This window comes from Pelobates fuscus, chromosome 7 (genome assembly GCF_036172605.1).
Source record: "Pelobates fuscus isolate aPelFus1 chromosome 7, aPelFus1.pri, whole genome shotgun sequence".
Classification (NCBI taxonomy): Eukaryota; Metazoa; Chordata; class Amphibia; order Anura; family Pelobatidae; genus Pelobates; species Pelobates fuscus.
Window position 1 is genome coordinate 6,519,462 of NC_086323.1, and position 24,581 is coordinate 6,544,042.

Here is a 24,581-nt window from a genome sequence, read left to right on the forward strand (position 1 = left end):
TGTCCGTTACTGGTTATAAAGAGAGTACAGGTTGTGTCCGTTACTGGTTATAAAGAGAGTACAGGTTGTGTCCATTACTGGTCATAAAGAGGGTACAGGTTGTGTCCGTTACTGGTTATAAAGAGAGTACAGGTTGTGTCCGTTACTGGTTATAAAGAGAGTACAGGTTGTGTCCGTTACTGGTTATAAAGAGAGTACAGGTTGTGTCCATTACTGGTTATAAAGAGGGTACAGGTTGTGTCCGTTACTGGTTATAAAGAGAGTACAGGTTGTGTCCGTTACTGGTTATAAAGAGAGTACAGGTTGTGTCCGTTACTGGTTATAAAGAGAGTACAGGTTGTGTCCGTTACTGGTTATAAAGAGAGTACAGGTTGTGTCCGTTACTGGTTATAAAGAGGGTACAGGTTGGCTCCGTTACTGGTTATAAAGAGAGTACAGGTTGTGTCCGTTACTGGTTATAAAGAGAGTACAGGTTGTGTCCGTTACTGGTTATAAAGAGAGTACAGGTTGTGTCCGTTACTGGTTATAAAGAGGGTACAGGTTGTGTCCGTTACTGGTTATAAAGAGGGTACAGGTTGTGTCCGTTACTGGTTATAAAGAGAGTACAGGTTGTGTCCGTTACTGGTTATAAAGAGGGTACAGGTTGTGTCCGTTACTGGTTATAAAGAGAGTACAGGTTGTGTCCATTACTGGTTATAAAGAGGGTACAGGTTGGCTCCGTTACTGGTTATAAAGAGAGTACAGGTTGTGTCCGTTACTGGTTATAAAGAGAGTACAGGTTGTGTCCGTTACTGGTTATAAAGAGAGTACAGGTTGTGTCCATTACTGGTTATAAAGAGGGTACAGGTTGGCTCCGTTACTGGTTATAAAGAGAGTACAGGTTGTGTCCATTACTGGTTATAAAGAGGGTACAGGTTGGCTCCGTTACTGGTTATAAAGAGAGTACAGGTTGTGTCCGTTACTGGTTATAAAGAGAGTACAGGTTGTGTCCATTACTGGTTATAAAGAGGGTACAGGTTGTGTCCGTTACTGGTTATAAAGAGAGTACAGGTTGTGTCCGTTACTGGTTATAAAGAGAGTACAGGTTGTGTCCGTTACTGGTTATAAAGAGAGTACAGGTTGTGTCCATTACTGGTTATAAAGAGGGTACAGGTTGTGTCCGTTACTGGTTATAAAGAGAGTACAGGTTGTGTCCGTTACTGGTTATAAAGAGAGTACAGGTTGTGTCCGTTACTGGTTATAAAGAGAGTACAGGTTGTGTCCGTTACTGGTTATAAAGAGAGTACAGGTTGTGTCCGTTACTGGTTATAAAGAGAGTACAGGTTGTGTCCGTTACTGGTTATAAAGAGGGTACAGGTTGGCTCCGTTACTGGTTATAAAGAGAGTACAGGTTGTGTCCGTTACTGGTTATAAAGAGAGTACAGGTTGTGTCCGTTACTGGTTATAAAGAGAGTACAGGTTGTGTCCGTTACTGGTTATAAAGAGGGTACAGGTTGTGTCCGTTACTGGTTATAAAGAGAGTACAGGTTGTGTCCGTTACTGGTTATAAAGAGGGTACAGGTTGTGTCCGTTACTGGTTATAAAGAGAGTACAGGTTGTGTCCGTTACTGGTTATAAAGAGAGTACAGGTTGTGTCCGTTTCTGGTTATAAAGAGAGTACAGGTTGTGTCCGTTACTGGTTATAAAGAGAGTACAGGTTGTGTCCGTTACTGGTTATAAAGAGGGTACAGCTTGTGTCCGTTACTGGTTATAAAGAGAGTACAGGTTGTGTCCGTTACTGGTTATAAAGAGGGTACAGGTTGTGTCCGTTACTGGTTATAAAGAGAGTACAGGTTGTGTCCGTTACTGGTTATAAAGAGAGTACAGGTTGTGTCCGTTACTGGTTATAAAGAGAGTACAGGTTGTGTCCGTTACTGGTTATAAAGAGAGTACAGGTTGTGTCCGTTACTGGTTATAAAGAGGGTACAGGTTGTGTCCGTTACTGGTTATAAAGAGAGTACAGGTTGTGTCCGTTACTGGTTATAAAGAGAGTACAGTTTGTGTCCGTTACTGGGTATAAAGGGGCGACAGGTTGGGTTTATGGGTCTGAACTGCACTGTGCAAGGAAAGACCATAGAGACTATATAGAGGTTTTTAAACAGTCTGACCCAAGGTGTATGTATCTGGCTGAAGGATCCACTCATGTACTAAAGATAGGGATGTGTTTTTCCCATTTATAAATTCTGCGTTAAATGAAGTGTATGTAAACAAAATGAAAAATCTCATCCCTACCTTTAGCATATGGCGGGACCCTTCAGCCATATACATACCGCCTTGGGTCAGACTGAAAACCGGCAGTTAGTCTCTATGGTCTTTGCTGCAGCTGTGCTTGGAGTGAAGCAGGGAAACCATAGAGACTGTCACATTCCAGCACTGACCCAAGGTGCATGTATATGGCTGAAGGATGCTGTCATATACTAAAGGTAGGGATGAGATTTTATCATTTATTACATGTACTTCATTTAACATAGAATATATTATAACAATCAATGTCCGTCAAAAAACATTTGCCTCATATCATTAATTGACCCTGTGCTCTTTCTTCTAGAGATTAGTGGTCTGATTGCCCATCATGTCCGTAATCGTGGCTCAGTCTCACTGTATCTTCGGCCTCCGATCTCAAGTCAATAACAACATTTGTTACTTCGATGAACAGACTATTGTTTTCCCATCTGGGAATAACTGCGTCAAATATAACGTAGACCAGAAATGGCAGCAATTCATACCAGGTAACGCTAATTATTATTTATCTCTCTTTGTGTCTTCACTTGTTGTTAATCATGTATTTTAAATGCCCCAGTAGCCCGGTTATTAGTGGCCATGTTGGGAAATTGTTGCAGGCATTGCCCATCTCCCAGACCACGAATAGCCACGTCTCGGGCTGTGTAATGTTTCAAAGCCTCACTAGATCATATTTTCTGACAGTCTGATCGATCGATTGATTGATTGGTTTACCTGGCACGGTACTCAGAGGAGAGTGGCACAGTGATGTGTCTGGCAGAAAGCAGGAGGTGTCAAGTCTAACAGGTGCCTTATATTCATATTTTAATTATATTGTGGGCAACATACAAGAAGCCATTGATTGACCTATCCATGCTCATATTTGGAGATTAAAGGGACACTGTAGGCACCCAGACCACTTCAGCTAATTGAAGTGGTGTGGATACTGTGTCACTTTTGCACTTAGGGATGCATTGTTCTAACAGACAGCCACTAGAGGGCTTCCGGAATCCAAACTGACTTTTGGTCCGTTATCTGACGCTAGACATCCTCATGGACCTCCAGCGTCAGATTTTCCCCATAGGAAAGCATTGAATAATGCTTTCCTATGGAGAGGACTAACGCGCGGCGGAGGGCGGAGCGTGGGCGGTGCCTGATCAAGCGCCGAGGGACATCTGCGCTGGATTCAGGTAAGTGGCTGAAGGGGTTTTAACTCGACTGGCCTATAGTGCAAGGAAAACGGATTTGTTTTCCTGGCACTATAGGATCCCTTTAAGAAAACCCACTTGATTTAAAGGGATACTCGAGGCTGAGCATCTCCTTTAACACCTGTCACATATGGAATTTTGTGCAAGAAAGCTCTAAAATCAGCCATTCTTCTTTTTGAAATGTTTCCTGTGTTGAAGTTATACTTTAAGACATCTTCAGGTATAGTTTTGCTTGGCTGGGAGGGAGGAGGTGACAAATCTTAGAACTGTAGTAATTCAAACAATACAATATACAATTACATATTGTCAGGCTTCCTGCCCACTTACCTCCCGCAGAAGGTCCAAGTGCCGCAATCCCCTCCAGCATTGAGTCCAACACTGCACGCTTGCGTGCAGCATGCATAAGTATGAACCTGGATAAACTACCGAATTCGGAGTTCACCGAACGCGGAATTTGGTAGACCGAATTTGGCGCATGAAAATTACGTCGGAGGTCAGGTTAGGATGGTCAAGTACCTTCCACGAATAGTGGTTAATTCCAAGCGCAATTGGACCAATCAGAAGTATGCCTATTCCTTGTTGCCCTGTTGTAGTTTTTGGTAGCCCAATAGCACGTTCCTCTTGTGATATCTGGTTACATTATCTGGCTCTTGTCTTACGTTTATTCTGTCTTCTGTACACCGTTGACCTCGGCTTGCTTAATCGTTTTCCCTGTCTTCTATTCGTTAACCCGGCCATTCTAAGGATCGGTATACGGATTTTCGTTTAGTGATTCTCTGTGTGTGTTCAGGCTCCAACATTCCTGACAAATATAAAGTTTAACGAGGAGCATTCAACAGCAACTATTAAGACTTAAAAATACTTACAGTGGCGAATGGAGAAAGTGAAATAGGAGCAGAAATAACTGAGGGGGTAAAAGGAGGACAGAGTAAGGAGTGAAATGGGCTACAGGTCTTGTGAACATAACCAAGAGAACCAGTGACTGGATGTTGGAGAATGTCTCCTTCCTGGCTGACAGCATCCCCTGGGCCTGTCGGCGTTCTTCCTCGGTTAGCTGGTCCCCTATGAGGATCTATGGACCCTGCCTGAGCTCCCTCCTCTAGGCGGTCGGGCAAGGGAAGTTTGCCAAAAATATATATCTTTAAAAATGTATATATGTAAAAAAAAGTGTATCTAAAATATCTCCATAATAATTATATACACAGAGGGAGACTATAAGACCTAGTAATATATTATTATTTATAAGGCGCCAACAAGTTCCGCAGCGCTGAGCAATGGGTGAATTTACAGACACATAATTGTAACTGGACGTGTTGGACCCACAGGAAACAGAGGGATTGAGGGCCTGCTCAGTGAGTTTACATGTTAGAGGGAGTGGGGTATAGTGACACAGTAACAGAGGGATTGAGGGCCCTGCTCAATGAGTTTAAATGTTAGAGGGAGTGGGGTATAGTGACACAGTAACAGAGGGATTGAGGGCCTGCTAAGTTAGTTTACATGTTAGAGGGAGTCGGGTATAGTGACTGTAATAGAGGGATTGAGGGCCTGCTCAGTGAGTTTACATGCTAGAGGGAGTGGGGTATAGTAACACAGTAACAGAGGGATTGAGGTCCTGCTCAGTGAGCTTACATGCTAGTTGAAGTGGGGTATAGTGACACAGTAACAGAGGGATTGAGGCCCTGCTCAGTGAGTTTACATGTTAGAGGGAGTGGGATATAGTGACACAGTAACAGAGGGATTGAGGGCTCAGTGAGTTTACATGTTAGAGGGAGTGGGGTATAGTCACACAGTAACAGAGGGATTGAGGGCCTGCTCAGTGAGTTTACATGTTAGAGGGAGTGGGGTATAGTGACAATAACAGAGGGATTGAGGGCCCTGCTCAGTGAGTTTATATGTTAGAGGGAGTGGGGTATAGTGACACAGTATCAGAGGGATTGCGGGCCCTGCTCAGTGAGTTTACATGTTAGAGGGAGTGGGGTATAGTGACACAGTAATAGAGGGATTGAGGGCCTGCTCAGTGAGTTTACATGCTAGAGGGAGTGGGGTATAGTGACACAGTAACAGAGGGATTGAGGGCCCTTGTCAGTGAGTTTACATGTTAGAGGGAGTGGGGTATAGTGACACAGTAACAGAGGGATTGAGGGCCTGCTCAGTCAGCTTACATGCTAGAGAGAGTGGGGTATAGTGACACAGTAACAGAGGGAGCTCAGTGAGTGAGCTTACATGTTAGAGGGAGTGACACAGTAACAGAGGGATTGCGGGCCCTGCTCAGTGAGTGAGCTTACATGTTAGATGGAGGGGAGTATAGTGACACAGTAACAGAGGGATTGAGGGCCAGCTCAGTGAGTTTACATGTTAGAGGGAGTGGGTTATAGTGACACAGTAACAGAGGGATTGAGGGCCCTGCTCAGTGAGTTTACATGCTAGAGGGAGTGGGGTATAGTGACACCGTAACAGAGGGATTGAGGGCCTGCTCAGTGAGTTAACACACTAGAAGGAGTGGCGTATAGTGACACAGTAATAGAGGGGTTGAGGCCCTGCTCAGTGAGTTTACATGTTAGAGGGAGTGGGGTATAGTGACACAGTAACAGAGGGATTGAGGGCCCTGCTCAGTGAGTTTACATGTTAGAGGGAGTGGGGTATAGTGACACAGTAACAGAGGGATTGAGGTCCTGCTCAGTGAGGTTACATGTTAGAGGGAGTGGGGTATAGTGACACAGTAACAGAGGGATTGAGGGCCCTGCTCAGTGGGTTTACATGTCAGAGGGAGTGGGGTATAGTGACACAGTAACAGAGGGATTGAGGGCCTGCTCAGTGAGATTACATGTTAGAGGGAGTAGGGTATAGTGACACAGTAACAGAGGGATTGAGGGCCCCGCTCAGTGAGTTTACATGTTAGAGGGAGTGGGGTACAGTGACACAGTAACAGAGGGATTGAGGGCCTGCTCAGTGAGTTTACATGTTAGAGGGAGTGGGGTATAGTGACACAGTAACAGAGGGATTGAAGGCCCTGCTCAGTGAGTTTACATGTTAGAGGGAGTGGGGTATAGTGACACAGTAACAGAGGGATTGAGGGCCTGCTCAGTGAGTTTACATGTTAGAGGGAGTGGGGTATAGTGACACAGTAACAGAGGGATTGAGGGCCCTGCTCAGTGAGTTTACATGTTGGAGGGAGTGGGGTATAGTGACAGTAACAGAGGGATTGAGGGCCTGCTCAGTGAGTTTACATGTTAGAGGGAGTGGGGTATAGTGACACAGTAACAGAGTGATTGAAGGCCTGCTCAGTGAGTTTACATGTTAGAGGGAGTGGGGTATAGTGACACAGTAACAGAGGGATTGAAGGCCCTGCTCACTGAGTTTACATGTTAGAGGGAGTGGGATATAGTGACACAGTAACAGAGGGATTGAAGGCCTGCTCAGTGAGTTTACATGTTAGAGGGAGTGGGGTATAGTGACAGTAACAGAGGGATTGAGGGCCTGCTCAGTGAGTTTACATGTTAGAGGGAGTGGGGTATAGTGACACAGTAACAGAGGGATTGAGGGCCCTGCTCAGTGAGTTTACATGTTAGAGGGAGTGGGGTATAGTGACACAGTAACTGAGGAATTGAGGGCCTGCTCAGTGAGTTTACATGTTAGAGGGAGTGGGGTATAGTGACACAGTAACAGAGGGATTGGGGGCCCTGCTCAGTGAGTTTACATGTTAGAGGGAGTGGGGTATAGTGACACAGTAACTGAGGAATTGAGGGCCTGCTCAGTGAGTTTACATGTTAGAGGGAGTGGGGTATAGTGACACAGTAACTGAGGAATTGAGGGCCTGCTCAGTGAGTTTACATGTTAGAGGGAGTGGGGTATAGTGACACAGTAACAGAGGGATTGAAGGCCCTGCTCAGTGAGTTTACATGTTAGAGGGAGTGGGGTATAGTGACACAGTAACTTAGGAATTGAGGGCCTGCTCAGTGAGTTTACATGTTAGAGGGAGTAGGGTATAGTGACACAGTAACAGAGGGATTGGGGGCCCTGCTCAGTGAGTTTACATGTTAGAGGGAGTGGGGTATAGTGACACAGTAACAGAGGGATTGGGGGCCCTGCTCAGTGAGTTTACATGTTAGAGGGAGTGGGGTATAGTGACACAGTAACTGAGGAATTGAGGGCCTGCTCAGTGAGTTTACATGTTAGAGGGAGTGGGGTATAGTGACACAGTAACTGAGGAATTGAGGGCCTGCTCAGTGAGTTTACATGTTAGAGGGAGTGGGGTATAGTGACACAGTAACAGAGGGATTGTGGGCCCTGCTCAGTGAGTTTACATGTTAGAGGGAGTGGGGTATAGTGACACAGTAACAGAGGGGATTGAGGCCCTGCTCAGTGAGCTTACATGTTAGAGGGAGTGGGGTATAGTGACAGTAACAGAGGGGATTGAGGCCCTGCTCAGTGAGTTTACATGTTAGAGGGAGTGGGGTATAGAGACACAGTAACAGAGGGATTGAGGGCCTGCTCAGTGAGCTTACATGTTAGAGGGAGTGGGGTATAGTGACAGTAACAGAGGGATTGAGTGCCCTGCTCAGTGAGTTTACATGTTAGAGGGAGTGGGGTATAGTGACACAGTAACAGAGGAATTGAGGGCCCTGCTCAGTGAGTTTACATGTTAGAGGGAGTGGGGTATAGTGACACAGTAACAGAGGGATTGAGGCCCTGCTCAGTGAGTTTACATGTTAGAGGGAGTGGGGTATAGTGACACAGTAACAGAGGGATTGAGGGCCCTGCTCAGTGAGGTTACATGTTAGAGGGAGTGGGGTATAGTGACAGTAACAGAGGGATTGAGTGCCCTGCTCAGTGAGTTTACATGTTAGAGGGAGTGGGGTATAGTGACACAGTATCAGAGGGATTGAGGGCCCTGCTCAGTGAGGTTACATGTTAGAGGGAGTGGGGTATAGTGACACAGTAACAGAGGGATTGAGGGCCCTGCTCAGTGAGTTTACAAGTTAGAGGGAGTGGGGTATAGTGACACAGTAACAGAGGGATTGAGGGCCCTGCTCAGTGAGTTTACATGTTAGAGGGAGTGGGGTATAGTGACACAGTAACAGAGGGATTGAGGGCCCTGCTCAGTGAGGTTACATGTTAGAGGGAGTGGGGTATAGTGACACAGTAACAGAGGGATTGAGGGCCCTGCTCAGTGAGTTTACATGTTAGAGGGAGTGAGGTATAGTGACACAGTAACAGAGGGATTGAGGGCCCTGCTCAGTGAGTTTACATGTTAGAGGGAGTGGGGTATAGTGACACAGTAACAGAGGGATTGAGGGCTCCGCTCAGTGAGTTTACATGTTAGAGGGAGTGGGGTATAGTGACACAGTAACAGAGGGATTGAGGGCCTGCTCAGTGAGTTTACATGTTAGAGGGAGTGGGGTATAGTGACACAGTAACAGAGGGATTGAGGCCCTGCTCAGTGAGTTTACATGTTAGAGGGAGTGGGGTATAGTGACAGTAACAGAGGGATTGAGGGCCCTGCTCAGTGAGTTTACATGTTAGAGGGAGTGGGGTATAGTGACACAGTAACAGAGGGATTGAGGGCCTGCTCAGTGAGTTTACATGTTAGAGGGAGTGGGGTATAGTGACACAGTAACAGAGGGATTGAGGCCCTGCTCAGTGAGTTTACATGTTAGAGGGAGTGGGGTATAGTGACAAGTAACAGAGGGATTGAGGCCCTGCTCAGTGAGTTTACATGTTAGAGGGAGTGGGGTATAGTGACAGTAACAGAGGGATTGAGGGCCCTGCTCAGTGAGTTTACATGTTAGAGGGAGTGGGGTATAGTGACACAGTAACAGAGGGATTGAGGGCCTGCTCAGTGAGTTTACATGTTAGAGGGAGTGGGGTATAGTGACACAGTAACAGAGGGATTGAGGCCCTGCTCAGTGAGTTTACATGTTAGAGGGAGTGGGGTATAGTGACACAGTAACAGAGGGATTGAGGCCCTGCTCAGTGAGTTTACATGTTAGAGGGAGTGGGGTATAGTGACACAGTAACAGAGGGATTGAGGGCCTGCTCAGTGAGTTTACATTTTAGAGGGAGTGGGGTATAGTGACACAGTAACAGAGGGGATTGAGGGCCTGCTCAGTGCGTTTACATGTTAGAGGGAGTGGGGTATAGTGACACAGTAACAGGGGGATTGTGGGCCCTGCTCAGTGAGTTTACATGTTAGAGGGAGTGGGGTATAGTGACACAGTAACAGAGGGGATTGAGGCCCTGCTCAGTGAGCTTACATGTTAGAGGGAGTGGGGTATAGTGACAGTAACAGAGGGGATTGAGGCCCTGCTCAGTGAGTTTACATGTTAGAGGGAGTGGGGTATAGAGACACAGTAACAGAGGGATTGAGGGCCTGCTCAGTGAGCTTACATGTTAGAGGGAGTGGGGTATAGTGACAGTAACAGAGGGATTGAGTGCCTTGCTCAGTGAGTTTACATGTTAGAGGGAGTGGGGTATAGTGACACAGTAACAGAGGAATTGAGGGCCCTGCTCAGTGAGTTTACATGTTAGAGGGAGTGGGGTATAGTGACACAGTAACAGAGGGATTGAGGCCCTGCTCAGTGAGTTTACATGTTAGAGGGAGTGGGGTATAGTGACACAGTAACAGAGGGATTGAGGGCCCTGCTCAGTGAGGTTACATGTTAGAGGGAGTGGGGTATAGTGACAGTAACAGAGGGATTGAGTGCCCTGCTCAGTGAGTTTACATGTTAGAGGGAGTGGGGTATAGTGACACAGTAACAGAGGGATTGAGGGCCCTGCTCAGTGAGGTTACATGTTAGAGGGAGTGGGGTATAGTGACACAGTAACAGAGGGATTGAGGGCCCTGCTCAGTGAGTTTACAAGTTAGAGGGAGTGGGGTATAGTGACACAGTAACAGAGGGATTGAGGGCCCTGCTCAGTGAGTTTACATGTTAGAGGGAGTGGGGTATAGTGACACAGTAACAGAGGGATTGAGGGCCCTGCTCAGTGAGGTTACATGTTAGAGGGAGTGGGGTATAGTGACACAGTAACAGAGGGATTGAGGGCCCTGCTCAGTGAGTTTACATGTTAGAGGGAGTGGGGTATAGTGACACAGTAACAGAGGGATTGAGGGCCCTGCTCAGTGAGTTTACATGTTAGAGGGAGTGGGGTATAGTGACACAGTAACAGAGGGATTGAGGGCTCCGCTCAGTGAGTTTACATGTTAGAGGGAGTGGGGTATAGTGACACAGTAACAGAGGGATTGAGGGCCTGCTCAGTGAGTTTACATGTTAGAGGGAGTGGGGTATAGTGACACAGTAACAGAGGGATTGAGGCCCTGCTCAGTGAGTTTACATGTTAGAGGGAGTGGGGTATAGTGACAGTAACAGAGGGATTGAGGGCCTTGCTCAGTGAGTTTACATGTTAGAGGGAGTGGGGTATAGTGACACAGTAACAGAGGGATTGAGGGCCTGCTCAGTGAGTTTACATGTTAGAGGGAGTGGGGTATAGTGACACAGTAACAGAGGGATTGAGGCCCTGCTCAGTGAGTTTACATGTTAGAGGGAGTGGGGTATAGTGACACAAACGTTTAGGGGAGGAGTAGAGAAGTAGGTTGCTAGAATAGTATTCACTGAGGGCTTAGTAGGTTAAATTTGACAGTTGCAGGAGAGGAATCAGGGTGCAATGAGGGAATGCTGTTAACAGTTTAATTAATATGCTTTCTTAAAGAAGTACGTTTTAAATGATTTTTTAAGGGAATGGAGAATGGGTGAAAGTGTAACAGAGCAGGGGAAGGAATTCAATAGGAATATTGCAGCCCTAGAGAAGTCTTGAAGGCGAGCATCAGAGGTGGGAGTACAGGCAGAGTATAGACGTAGGTCTCCTACGTGAGGATAGGTAATGTGGAGCAGCATTATTTAAAGATTTGTCAGCAGGGTAGGGTATCATAATTTAAAATGTAGCCCTGTATCTTACAGGTAACCAATGTAGGGACTGATGGGGGGGCAAACCGGACAAGATGAGCTTTGCCGTCGCATTCATTATATTCTGTAAGGGGGCAAGTTGGAAACACGGAAGACCACTGAGAAGCAGATTGCAGTAGTCAAGGACAAACCTGCGAGGTAGAGCAGATGGTAGCGCCAGTGACTTGGAGACAGACAGACACAGGAGTAGCAACACTTCATGGAGGAAAGACCAGAAGTTCTGTTTTGGACAGGCTGAGTTTAGGGAGGGAGCAGCCATCCAGTTGGAAATAGCAGAGAGGGATGGAGAAAGATCAGGAGAAGACAGATTTGCTTGTTATCTGTATAGAAATGATAATGGAATCCAAGTGAGCTGCATGGGCGTAGGAACCGGGGGGGATGGGGGGGACGCATCCCCCCCAGCAAATCATGCGGGGGGGACAGGTATGGGGAAATCCCCCCCAGCTCCGCCGGCCCCCCCTGATGCTGCAGCCGCCCGAGCGCTCTGCAGAGAGCCTCAGGCGGCTGCAGCTTTGCCCGGGCTGGTGCGTCCATGAGAGCGCACCGCCCGGGCGCAGCATGAAGAGAGGAGCTGACAGGAGGGAAGCGCTCAGCGCTCCCTCCTGTCACTCCCTCACTGTAGCGTAGCCGAGCGCTGTATAGTCCGCCGGTACAGGGAGCATCTGTCTCCTGTACCCGGCCGGACTAACAGGAAGTGCACACTGAGTGTGCACTTCCTGTTAGTCCGCCGGGTACAGGAAACAAAAGCTCCCTGTACCGGCGGACTATACAGCGCTCGGCTACGCTACATCATAGGTAGGGGAGGGAGGGAGAGAAAGAAACAGGAAGGGGGGAAGAGGGAGGGGGGGGGGGAAATAAAGAAACAGGGAGGGAGGGGAAATAAAGAAACAGGGAGGGGAGGGGGGGGGGAAATAAAGAAACAGGGAGGGGGGGGGGAATAAAGAAACAGGGAGGGAGGGGGGGAGGGGGGAATAAAGAAACAGGGAGGGAGGGAGGGGGAATAAAGAAACAGGGAGGGAGGGAGGAAGGGGAAATAAAGAAACAGGGGGGGGGAAGGGGGGGAATAAAGAAACAGGGAGGGGGGGGGAGAAAGAAGCAGGGAGGGAGGGGGGGGAGAAAGAAGCAGGGAGGGGGGGAGAAAGAAGCAGGGAGGGAGGGGGGGGAGAAAGAAGCAGCAAGGGGGGGAGAAAGAAGCAGGGAGGGAGGGGGGGGAGAAAGAAGCAGGGAGGGAGGGGGGGGAGAAAGAAGCAGGGAGGGAGGGGGGGGAGAAAGAAGCAGGGAGGGAGGGGGGGGAGAAAGAAGCAGGGAGGGAGGGGGGAGAAAGAAGGAGGGAGGGGGGGGAGAAAGAAGCAGGGAGGGGGGGGAGAAAGAAGCAGGGAGGGAGGGGGGGGAGAAAGAAGCAGGGAGGGAGGGGGGGGAGAAAGAAGCAGGGAGGGAGGGGGGGGAGAAAGAAGCAGGGAGGGAGGGGGGAGAAAGAAGCAGGGAGGGAGGGGGGAGAAAGAAGGAGGGAGGGGGGGGAGAAAGAAGCAGGGAGGGAGGGGGGGGAGAAAGAAGCAGGGAGGGAGGGGGGGGAGAAAGAAGCAGGGAGGGAGGGGGGGGAGAAAGAAGCAGGGAGGGAGGGAGGGGGGGGAGAAAGAAGCAGGGAGGGAGGGAGGGGGGGGAGAAAGAAGCAGGGAGGGAGGGAGGGGGGGGAGAAAGAAGCAGGGAGGGAGGGAGGGGGAGAAGGAAGCAGGGAGGGAGGGGGAAGGAAGCAGGGAGGGAGGGAGGGGGGGGAGAAAGAAGCAGGGAGGGGGGAGAAAGAAGCAGGGAGGGGGGGGGGAGAAAGAAGCAGGGAGGGGGGGGGAGAAAGAGTGACAAGGGAGGGAGAGAGATTGACATCCACCACACACACACACACACACACACACACACACAATCACACAATCATACCACCCTTACACACACAGAAACACACAATTCATCCTTACACACACTCAATGCACCCCGTGCACACACACACACACTCACACAATCATGCAACCTTACACACTCAATGCACCCCGTACATACACTCAATGCACCCCTTACAGACGCACACACTGCATCCCGTACATACACAGAATCACACCTTGCAGCCCTTACACATACAAACACAGATTCACACAATGCATTCCTTACACACATATCAGGACATCCCCTACACACTCCACCCCCTGTGAACAAACTCATTGGTGGAACATGAAGGTGGACCCTGGGATCCAGACCTTGAGCTGTGTAAAGGGCCCCCAAAAAATGGAGCTGCTTCCCGTTCTCACAGAACATTGATTTTTGTGACCACAGTTACAAACAGCCTCCAGAGAGCCTGTTCTACACCAGACCAGTGGAGCCAGACTGCAGCTAGAGCCCATCATCATCCTCATCTGGTTGTAAGTAGGCAATCTAGCATATTATTCGTTGCACTAATCTCTAATTTACCTCACATTAAAGAAACACTATAGTCCCCAGAAGCACTGCAGCTTAGTGTAGTGGTTCTGGTGTCTATAGCCTGTCCCTGCAGGCCTTTTAATGTAGGCACTCCAGCACTGGCGTTAGTTAACATGGCAGAAAAATAATTGGAAAGGGTTAGGGGGGCTACTAATAAGGATAGGGGAGAGGGGTAGGTAGAAAAATAATTGGAAGGGTTTAGGGGGGCTACTAATATGGATGGGAGGAGGGGGTAGGTAGAAAAATTATTGGAAGGGGTTAGGGGAGTACTAATATGAATGGAAGAGGTAGGGTGGGTTCTAATATGCATGGAAGGGGTTAGGGGGGTACTAATATGCATGGAAGGGGTAGGGGGTTAATGTGCGTGGAAGGGGTAGGTGGAGTTCTTTTGTGCATGGAAGGGGTAGGGGTGGTTCTAATATTCATGGGAAGGGTAGGGGTGGTTCTAATCAGGAGGATCCCGGCGCTGTATCCGGGTAAGTAAAACCCCTTCCCTGTGGTGACCCTTTAATGTTGTTATTATTTAATCATTTATATAGCGACTGCAAATTCCGTAGCGCTGTACAATGGGATAAACAACTCCTAGTTTACGGAATAAGAATATACCCGGCGAGTAAAAATGCTATCCCCCCCAGATTTTTTTGGGTTCCTACGCCCATGGTGAGCTGATGAGTTTACCAAGTGAGGCAATATAGATTGAGAACAATAGGAGACTAAGGCCAGACACCTGGGGAACACCAGCAGAGAGTGGCTTGGGAAAAGATGCAGAGCCAGAGAAAGAAACACTGAAAGAGCACTGGGAGAGGTTGTAGGAGCACCAGGAGAGAGCATCATCTCGTAGACAGAGGTTATGGAGGATTAGAAGAAGTTATTGGTGATCAACAGTGTCATAAGCAGCAGAAATGTCAAGGAGAATTAGGGTAGAATAGTGACCACAAGATTTTGCATCAATTAGATCATTGGATACTTTGGTCACAGCTATTATGACAGTGTGATCAGCACGGAATCCACACTGAAGTGGGTCAAGTAGAGAGTTGGACTCGAAGAAGTCTGTTAATCTTGCATACACAACTCTTTCAAAAGACTAAACAAAAATATCGATAAAACCAGAACATCGGATTTCACATTTCCCTAACTGCTTGGTTTGATCCCCTCCTCTCCAATCACCATATACCTAAAAATAAAAGACCATATGGTTTACCGTTATATGTAATTTTAAAATGTTGAGACACACTGTGTCCATTAAAACCCTTTTTTATAGCACATGCTCTTCCACTCTAACATTGTAACAAACCACTGGGGTCGTGTTTAGTCCTGGACCTCAGGTGCAGTAACAGCTCTCCCTTACAAGCACGATCCACAGAGATCCTAAGGTTGAGAACAGGATTCTGTTGGTTCAATGATGGCACGAGGGCTTTCATAAAAATAACAGAAAAAACCCAAGGCAAAAGTATCTGAAGAAGGGTCAAGCAGAAATCAGAGTCAGACGGTCCAGAGGTCAGGGTAGGCGGGAATCAGCAAAATCCAGAGAACAGGCAAAGTCAGGAAACCAGCAAGGACAGGAAACGCAGGGGAACAAACGCCAGGAGTTCTGAGGCAGGCAACAAAACAACCAAGCACTGGCTGAAAGGTGTGCTCTGCTTATTAAGGAGAGGCTCAATCACTTAACCTGGTCTCACCTGTCAGAGGGGTTACCTGAGTTCAATGTGACTGACTGTGGGACTCTATTTTAGATGCATCATTGTCCTGGCTCCGCAATCACTCTGAGTTTCCTGGCTGTGAATCAAGGTTCAGAGTATGCAGACCAGGGTGCAGCAGCCACAGCCACAATAATCTCTGCAGACTGACCTCTAGGGCGCTGTGGACCTGGGACTGATGAGTACTGTCGGTGAATGTGACAAAGGTGGAGTTTTCTTTTTGTGCGTCCAACATAATAGAATCCACAGGGTTATATAAGTAGGTATACAACATTTGTTGTATAACAGGTGATTGTATCTTTATTGTTTTTGTCTTAAATAAAACTAGTTTATTTTTCAACTTGGACCTTTCTGATTTTATCCTGAGGATTCACACTGTTATTTCCTTGGTGGTAAATATACTACATACGCGTGAGATTGAGCAAAACCTTATTTTTGCTCTTCTTATGTGAGTATGCCTCCTTTGTTTACTTTTATCTTAGTCAAAGAGCACTATATTCTGGTTTTATTTCCATTCTAATAACTGGTGAAATTTCACTGCCACTCCCACAATACTGCTTATTGCAAGAAAATCCTTGCAAACGCTTGGCACCACAAATCATCATCTGGTCTGGAACAGCTTCCTATAAAGGACCTAACTCAGAAACATTTCCACAGGGATCTTATCGCCAAGGCGCACATATCTGGAGCTGACCATAAGCTCCAGAAAATTGTAAGCGATATTCTTCTTACTCTAAGTGAAAATACAACACTATATTCAGTTTTTGTCCTCCTATCTTTTATGTTGTTTCACCACTACACGGATTTGAAACTTTAAAGGAGCTCCTTCCTTGAACATTTCCTATGTAACAAAACAATACACGACCGATTCTCTTTATTCTGTGGAATATCTTTTACCAGTCTCAGTGTCGAAATCTGTGTATCTGTGTGTTGTGTTACCACGAATGTTTTTTGTTAATAAGTCAAAATATATCAATGTCGTCTTTTGTTCTGTAATGCTTGTCCATTTCTCCTTTATTATTCCCTCTGTTCCCTTCTTTTATTCAGGATCAGAGAAGAGTCTGGGAATGCAGGCCCTGGCCATCAGCCCAAACCGCCGTTACCTCGCCATGTCTGAGAAAGTTCAGGAAAAGGCGACAATCACAATCTACGAACTAGCCTCTGTGCCCTTCAAAAAGCGCAAAGTCCTTAGTGCACCTGACTTCACAGCCAACGAATTTGTCAGCATTGCATTCTCCCCGGACTCAAAGTACCTGGTGGCACAGTCAGGGGCCCCAGAATGGACAATTATCTTCTGGATGTGGGAAAAGCAGAAAGTAATGGCAACCGTGAGAACTGATAGCCAGAATAATCCCATTTACCAGGCAAGTCACCGCTAGCAATTCAAAGTCTTACTAGCTTATCGCAGAGCCCTCAGGCATGCTGTAACATGTGCCTAACACAGACCTTTAGATCTTGTAGAACTACAAATCACATGATGCTCTGCTAATACCATTGGTCACCCAGGCGCTGCTTGCTAGTTGATGTTACCCCTTTCCCTTTGACAGGGTCAGATGGGATTTTTTACCACACTCTGACGACATATGGTATAGTAGGAGATATCCACAATGCTATCACTTCATTGTATGTAGTACCCTCAGAGCAAGGATAGTGGGTCCATGGATAAAAGCAGAATGGTTTACAATAGCCAATGGCACAAGGCAGGGGTGCCCTCTGTCTCCCCTGCTATTGGAAACTGGCAATAGAGCCCTTGGCAGCAGATATAATAGAAAATCAGAAAATAAGAGGTTTGATGATGGAAAAGGGAGAGCATAAAATTAACCTTTGTGTTGACGATGTATTGATCGTGCTGGAGAGACAAAGGATATCGCTACCAAAATTAATTAAACCAATAGATCATTATAGCAAATATTGAAATTACAAATGGAATGTAAATAAATAGTAAGAACAAATAGGGTTAACAGCGAGGACAGAGTTTATAAGAACAAAAGTAGGATGTATAAATACTATAAGATCTTACATCTTACCAAAATGGAATTATATATTTAGAATGATACCAATTCAGGTACCTTCGGTATGGTTAAAAATGATCCAGACAGCTTTCTCAAAATTCATGTGGCAGAGAAAAAAGCCCAGAATAAATGTAAAATTACTATCAAAGCAGACAAAGAAGAGCTGACTAGCTATTTCAAATATAAAAGACAATAATGATTTTCCATGCTATTATTACTCTGAGGGAGAATTTTAGAGTTAGAATAAGAAATGATAGAATGTGATAATACGTTTATGGTGTTCTGGACAATGGGCAGAAAGCTGTCATACCTCCTTGGGCCCGCGCTGTTCCGTTCCCGCCGTCCTTCCTCCTCCGCCGGGCTGTGCTGTCCTCCGGCCGGCTTCGCACACCTCATAAATGTCAGAAGCAGGAATCAAGATTTTAGGGGATTGCATATCCGGAGTAGTAATTAAAACCTTCATCAACGAGTTTGTTTTATTTTTCTTTGGTGTTATTATTTTGTGCATTTGGAGAAGGAGAAGAAGAGGGGAAGGAGTAAGGAGGGTATATGATATAGTATTCCTTCCCGAGGCATGATGGACATGTTTGTGACTGTACATTCTCTTGTAGAACCTTCTTCCAATTGTACTGGTGCTTTGTTTGTTTGTTAAATTGTTAAGTCTTTTTCGTGTAACTGATGAAAAAAATAAAATAAAGACTATATATGTTAAAAAATAAAACCTTCAGCCACTGGCAAGAGGAGCAAAGGCTTCCAAATAGAGAAATCTTTACCTATTTAAGAATCAAAAACATTTAGAGAAATATCTATTGTTTAATAGAAAAGAGGATAATAAAAGACTGCAAACTGAGTTAGAAATCAAGCTGGTTAGAAATGATAAAAGAAAGAAAAACACAGAATAATTGAAAGATCTGAACAGAGAGATAGCAGAGGAAGATTGGATTAAGGCTATTAATAATGTCAATGAAATGGTACATCCTGTAAATATTGTAGAAACATTCTATAACCTTATAAATAGGTGGTATACAGTCCCTGTAAAACTAGCTAAAATGTATAAAGATAGACAGCACAGCTGCTGGAGATGTGGAACGGGAAAAGGCAGTTATCTACATATCTGGTGGGATTGCAGGCTGCTCAAAAAAGTATGGACAGTTATCAGAAATCATATATATGTATGTATATATATATATATATATATATATATATATATATATATATATATATAATATCAGTTAATAGCATTCTAGACCTTGCAGGAGCCTCCTGTGTGTGAATAAAGTTACATTTTTAGCGGGATATAAAAACTTCTAAAGTAAGTTAACAGCTGATTGAAAATTAAACACTTTTTTTGTGCTGGCTGTGTGAGTCGCAGCCAGGGGAGGTGTGGCTAGGGCTGCATAAACAGAAACAAAAGTGATTAATCTTCTAAATGGCAGAGAATTGAGCAGTGAAACTGCAGGGACATGAGCTATACACCAAAACTGCTTCATTAAGATAACTTTTTTTTGATGCCTATAGTGTCCCTTTAGGATATCATTCGATTTGTTATGGATATATATGCTCTGTATTTTAACACAGTCTGTTGCAGCAGAATCTCCCCATGTATAACTACCTGGGGGTGAGGGGAACCAGCAGGACTAACCAGATTTATTTAATAATCAGTTCAGTTACATTATATTGAAATAATTCCAATGTTTATTGTCTAAAGAGTGAGCTGCATGTGAACAATACCTCTGACAAAATCTAGGTCAAAATAAAGGAGTTGAAAAACTTTTGGACTACGGCCTCGATTTAATAATCTTCCCAAATGATTCGATGCTGTTAGAAAAACTTCTAACTAGACTTCTATATTAGATCATTTGAAAATACAGGGGGAGCAGAACTTGAAAAGGCTGTAAAATGACACAAAGTATTTATTGATATCTCTTCTAGGTGAGCTTTAACCCCCAGGATAACTCACAGATCTGTGCCACAGGCCGTGGGGTTTTTAAGATATTTCGCTACATAGAGGGAAACCTCAAACAGACCAACTTCCAGAAAGTGGATTCTCAGAACTTCCTGTGCCACGCATGGCTCTCCGAGGATAGAATTATCTGTGGAACGGACACTGGAAAGCTTTGCCTCTGGGAATCTGGTGATGTTCGATGGGAGTATATAATCAGTGGAAAAACTGCGCTGAAGGAGGGCGAAAGATTCGATGATCATTCCGTGGATGGGCGGTATATTTATTTATACTATTTTGTTTTCCAAGCTTTTATTTATTTAAAGGAATCTGCAATACACAGTGTCACATTTGTCAGCAACATGACCGATTACGTATAGCGTCGTAGTCAATAAGTTGAGACTGCACGAGTCAGATATCATTGAACATTAGATGTAAAAATACAGAAATTACTTCTGCATAATTAGCGATAAAATATGAATAAAAAAGCATAGGAGAGACAGACATGGCAGATTATTTTCTTTATCTCTTTAGAGTAATAAAAAAGTTGATGAAATAACGAAAAATCTAATTTTCCTGAAATAAATTCCACACAAATAACAAGTTTAATATTGTGCTTGCTTTAAATACTAATTCATCCAAGGTCTCAAACGTAGAGAATCTCAAATCAATAAGCGTTTGTTCTATTTAATATTATTTTATATAATCATTTTATCCCTCCGTAGCGTGACTCGCTGTATAGAATGTACATTAGTTATTTATAAAAAATATCTGTCATTTTCTTACACAAATACGATAGTTGCTTATTTGCTTAGTTGTTTATTTACTTTACTTTTGTGTTGTATTTAAAACTTGCATTTTTAAAGTTAAACATTCAGTTACTTCCAGTGCAGAAAACCGCAGAAACAAACTGACATTATCCTAGCAACCTACTTTTCTACTCTACCCTTTGTGTCACTATACCCCACTCCCTCTAACATGTAAGCTCACTGAGCGGGGCCCTCAATCCCTCTGTTACTGTGTCACTATACCCCACTCCCTCTAACATATAAGCTCACTGAGCGGGGCCCTCAATCCCTCTGTTACTGTGTCACTATACCCCACTCCCTCTAACATGTAAGCTCACTGAGCGGGGCCCTCAATCCCTCTGTTACTGTGTCACTATACCCCACTCCCTCTAACATGTAAGCTCACTGAGCGGGGCCCTCAATCCCTCTGTTACTGTGTCACTATACCCCACTCCCTCTAACTTGTAAACTCACTGAGCAGGCCCTCAATCCCTCTGTTACTGTGTCACTATACCCCACTCCCTCTAGCATGTAAACTCACTGAGCAGGCCCTCAATCCCTCTGTTACTGTGTCACTATACCCCACTCCCTCTAGCATGTAAACTCACTGAGCAGGCCCTCAATCCCTCTGTTACCGTGTCACTATACCCCACTCCCTCTAACATGTAAGCTCACTGAGCGGGGCCCTCAATCCCTCTGTTACTGTGTCACTATACCCCACTCCCTCTAACTTGTAAACTCACTGAGCAGGCCCTCAATCCCTCTGTTACTGTGTCACTATACCCCACTCCCTCTAGCATGTAAACTCACTGAGCAGGCCCTCAATCCCTCTGTTACTGTGTCACTATACCCCACTCCCTCTAGCATGTAAACTCACTGAGCAGGCCCTCAATCCCTCTGTTACCGTGTCACTATACCCCACTCCCTCTAACATGTAAGCTCACTGAGCGGGGCCCTCAATCCCTCTGTTACTGTGTCACTATACCCCACTCCCTCTAACATGTAAGCTCACTGAGCGGGGCCCTCAATCCCTCTGTTACTGTGTCACTATACCCCACTCCCTCTAACTTGTAAACTCACTGAGCAGGTCCTCAATCCCTCTGTTACTGTGTCACTATACCCCACTCCCTCTAGCATGTAAACTCACTGAGCAGGCCCTCAATCCCTCTGTTACTGTGTCACTATACCCCACTCCCTCTAGCATGTAAACTCACTGAGCAGGCCCTCAATCCCTCTGTTACCGTGTCACTATACCCCACTCCCTCTAACATGTAAGCTCACTGAGCGGGGCCCTCAATCCCTCTGTTACTGTGTCACTATACCCCACTCCCTCTAACATGTAAGCTCACTGAGCGGGGCCCTCAATCCCTCTGTTACTGTGTCACTATACCCCACTCCCTCTAACTTGTAAACTCACTGAGCAGGCCCTCAATCCCTCTGTTACTGTGTCACTATACCCCACTCCCTCTAGCATGTAAACTCACTGAGCAGGCCCTCAATCCCTCTGTTACTGTGTCACTATACCCCACTCCCTCTAGCATGTAAACTCACTGAGCAGGCCCTCAATCCCTCTGTTACCGTGTCACTATACCCCACTCCCTCTAACATGTAAACTCACTGAGCAGGGCCCTCAATCCCTCTGTTACTGTGTCACTATACCCCACTCCCTCTAACATGTAAGCTCATTGAGCAGGGCCCTCAATCCCTCTGTTACTGTGTCACTATACCCCACTCCCTCTAACATGTAAACTCACTGAGCAGGCCCTCAATCCCTCTGTTACTGTGTCACTATACCCCACTCCCTCTAACATGTAAGCTCACTGAGCAGGGCCCTCAATCCATCTGTTACTGTGTCACTATACCCCACTCCCTCTAACATGTAAGCTCACTGAGCAGGGCCTCAGTCCCTCTGTTACTGTGTCACTTTACCCCACTCCCTCTAACATGTAAACTCACTGAGCAGGCCCTCAATCCCTCTGTTACTGTGTCACTATACCCCACCCTCTCTAACATGTAAGCTCACTGAGCAGGCCCTCAACCCCTCTGTTACTGTGTCACTATACCCCACTCCCTCTAACATGTAAGCTCACTGAGCAGGGCCTCAATCCCTCTGTTACTGTGTCACTATACCCCACTCCCTCTAGCATGTAACCTCACTGAGCAGGCCCTCAACCCCTCAGTTTCCTGTGCGTCCAACTTGTCTGGTTACAATTACATTTCTGTTAGTCCACACATTGTACAGCACTACGGAATTTGTTGGCCCTTTATATATAATAATAATAATTGTTTCCATCACGGCGGACTGTGGAATATGGACATTATTCTGCTTACATATAACAAGTGATCTCATTCAGTGCTTTAAAACCTATTTATAAAGGAAGAATCACAGTGAAAACATTATACATACTCCCCATATATCTCCCAGTTTTACAATGCAGCTTTACATTATAGACAGTGGAGCAAATCTGGGATGCTGTCCTTCTCCAGTGCCAGCTCCCTCCTGTGTCAGCCCCCTTCTTTGCCATTCACCTTTCATGCCAACCCCCTTTCTGTGTCATTCCTTTCCTGTATCAGCCCCCTTCTTTGCCATTCACCTTTCATGCCAACCCCCCTTCTGTGTCATTCCTCTCCTGTATCAGACCCCTTCTTGGCCATTCACCTTTCATGCCAACCCCCCTTCTGTGTCATTCCTTTCCTGTACCAGCCCCCTTCTGTGCCATTCACCTCTCATGCCAGCACCCTTCCCATGCCATCCACCTCTTGTACCATTCAAATCTTGTGCCAGTACCCTCCTGTGCCATTCCCCTCCTGTACCAGCCCCTTCTGTGTCATTAATCTCATGTGCCATTCCCCTCCTGTGCCATCCACCTCCTCTACCAGTCCCCTATTGTGCCATCCACCTCCTCTACCAGTCCCATATTGTGCCATTCACCTCCTCTACTATCCCCTTCTTGTGTTATTCACCTCCTGTGCCATTCTCATTTCGTGCCATTTACCTCCTGTGCCATTTCCATCCTGTGCCATTCACCTCTTGTACCATTCCCCTTTTCTACCAACCCCTTCCTGTGCCATTCACCTCCTTTGCCATACACATCTCATACCAGCCCCCTACGGTGCCATTCCCCTCCTACAGTGCCATTTCTTTTCTATTGTTTCTTTAGATATTCTTCATTGCTTTTCCTTCTTTTAACAGGTCAGTTTCTGCCAGTGCGTTATCCTCTGTCCAGATACATGCCATCCTGCCCTATTCCAAGGGATTCCTGTGCTCGGCTGGTCCAGGCAAGGTCTGCATGTTTGAGAAGGTGGAAGACAAAGAACTTTACAAAAGGAGCCACGATATCAGAGTGAGTCGATTTCCTGGGGGTGGATGGAGCAGTACGTGGGGTGCGGAGAGTTTTCATCATATTTCTTGTTGGCAGATTCCGCAGGACGAGCACAGCAGTGATCCCAGCCAGTCCGAGCTGCAGGAGGTGCTGCACATGTGTCTGAGCCCCTCGGAGGAGACAGTGCTGGTTAGTACCAGTAAGAGTCAAATTTACACCATCGCCCTGTCCTCGGCTGAAATCGGGAAGGTGAGTTTGTCAGTTCATTCATCTTCTGGAATCCACTATCTCTCCAGTTTGTCTTTCTTTGTTCCTTTTTTATTCTATTATGTCCTTGAAACATACCTCCCAAGTGTCTTTATTTAGGAGGGACAGTCCCTATTTTGGACCCAAATTCCTCTGTCCCTCTTTTCTTTCATAAGTGTCCCGCTTCTCTTGCTGCTCCATATTGTTGGTGTGTCTGAGTGTATAGCAAATATCCACAGTAATAACACTCCCAGTAATGTGTCTGAGTGTATAACAGAGCTCCACAACAATAACACTCCCAGTAATGTGACTGAGTGCATAACAGAGCTCCACAGTAATAACACTCCTAGTAATGTGTCTGAGTGTATCACAGATCTCCACAGCAATAATACTCCCAGTAATGTGGCTGAGTGTATAACAGAGCTCCACAGTAATAATACTCCCAGTAATGTGACTGAGTGTATAACAGAACTCCACAGCAATAATACTCCCAGTAACGTGTCTGAGTGTATAACAGAGCTCCACAGTAATAATACTCCCAGTAATGTGTCTGAGTGTATAACAGAGCTCCACAGTAATAACACTCCCAGTAATGTGTCTGGGTGTATGACAGAGTTCCACGGCAATAATACTCCCTGTTATGTGTCTGAGTATATAACAGAGCTCCACAGCAATAATACTC

At 45.9% G+C, this 24,581-nt stretch overlaps 1 protein-coding gene across 1 annotated transcript in view; it reads left to right on the forward strand.

The window, feature by feature from the left end:
• The window catches only part of CFAP57 (cilia and flagella associated protein 57), a 78,603-nt gene that overhangs the window by 3,144 nt on the left and 50,878 nt on the right, over positions 1–24,581 (forward strand). Inside the window, exons 2-6 of the mRNA XM_063427649.1 lie at positions 2,588–2,768; positions 16,636–16,952; positions 19,533–19,819; positions 23,524–23,674; positions 23,750–23,902. Of these exons, the coding sequence (XP_063283719.1) occupies positions 2,612–2,768; positions 16,636–16,952; positions 19,533–19,819; positions 23,524–23,674; positions 23,750–23,902 (1,065 nt within the window). The 5' untranslated portion in view covers positions 2,588–2,611. The remainder of the gene's footprint in view (positions 1–2,587; positions 2,769–16,635; positions 16,953–19,532; positions 19,820–23,523; positions 23,675–23,749; positions 23,903–24,581) is intronic.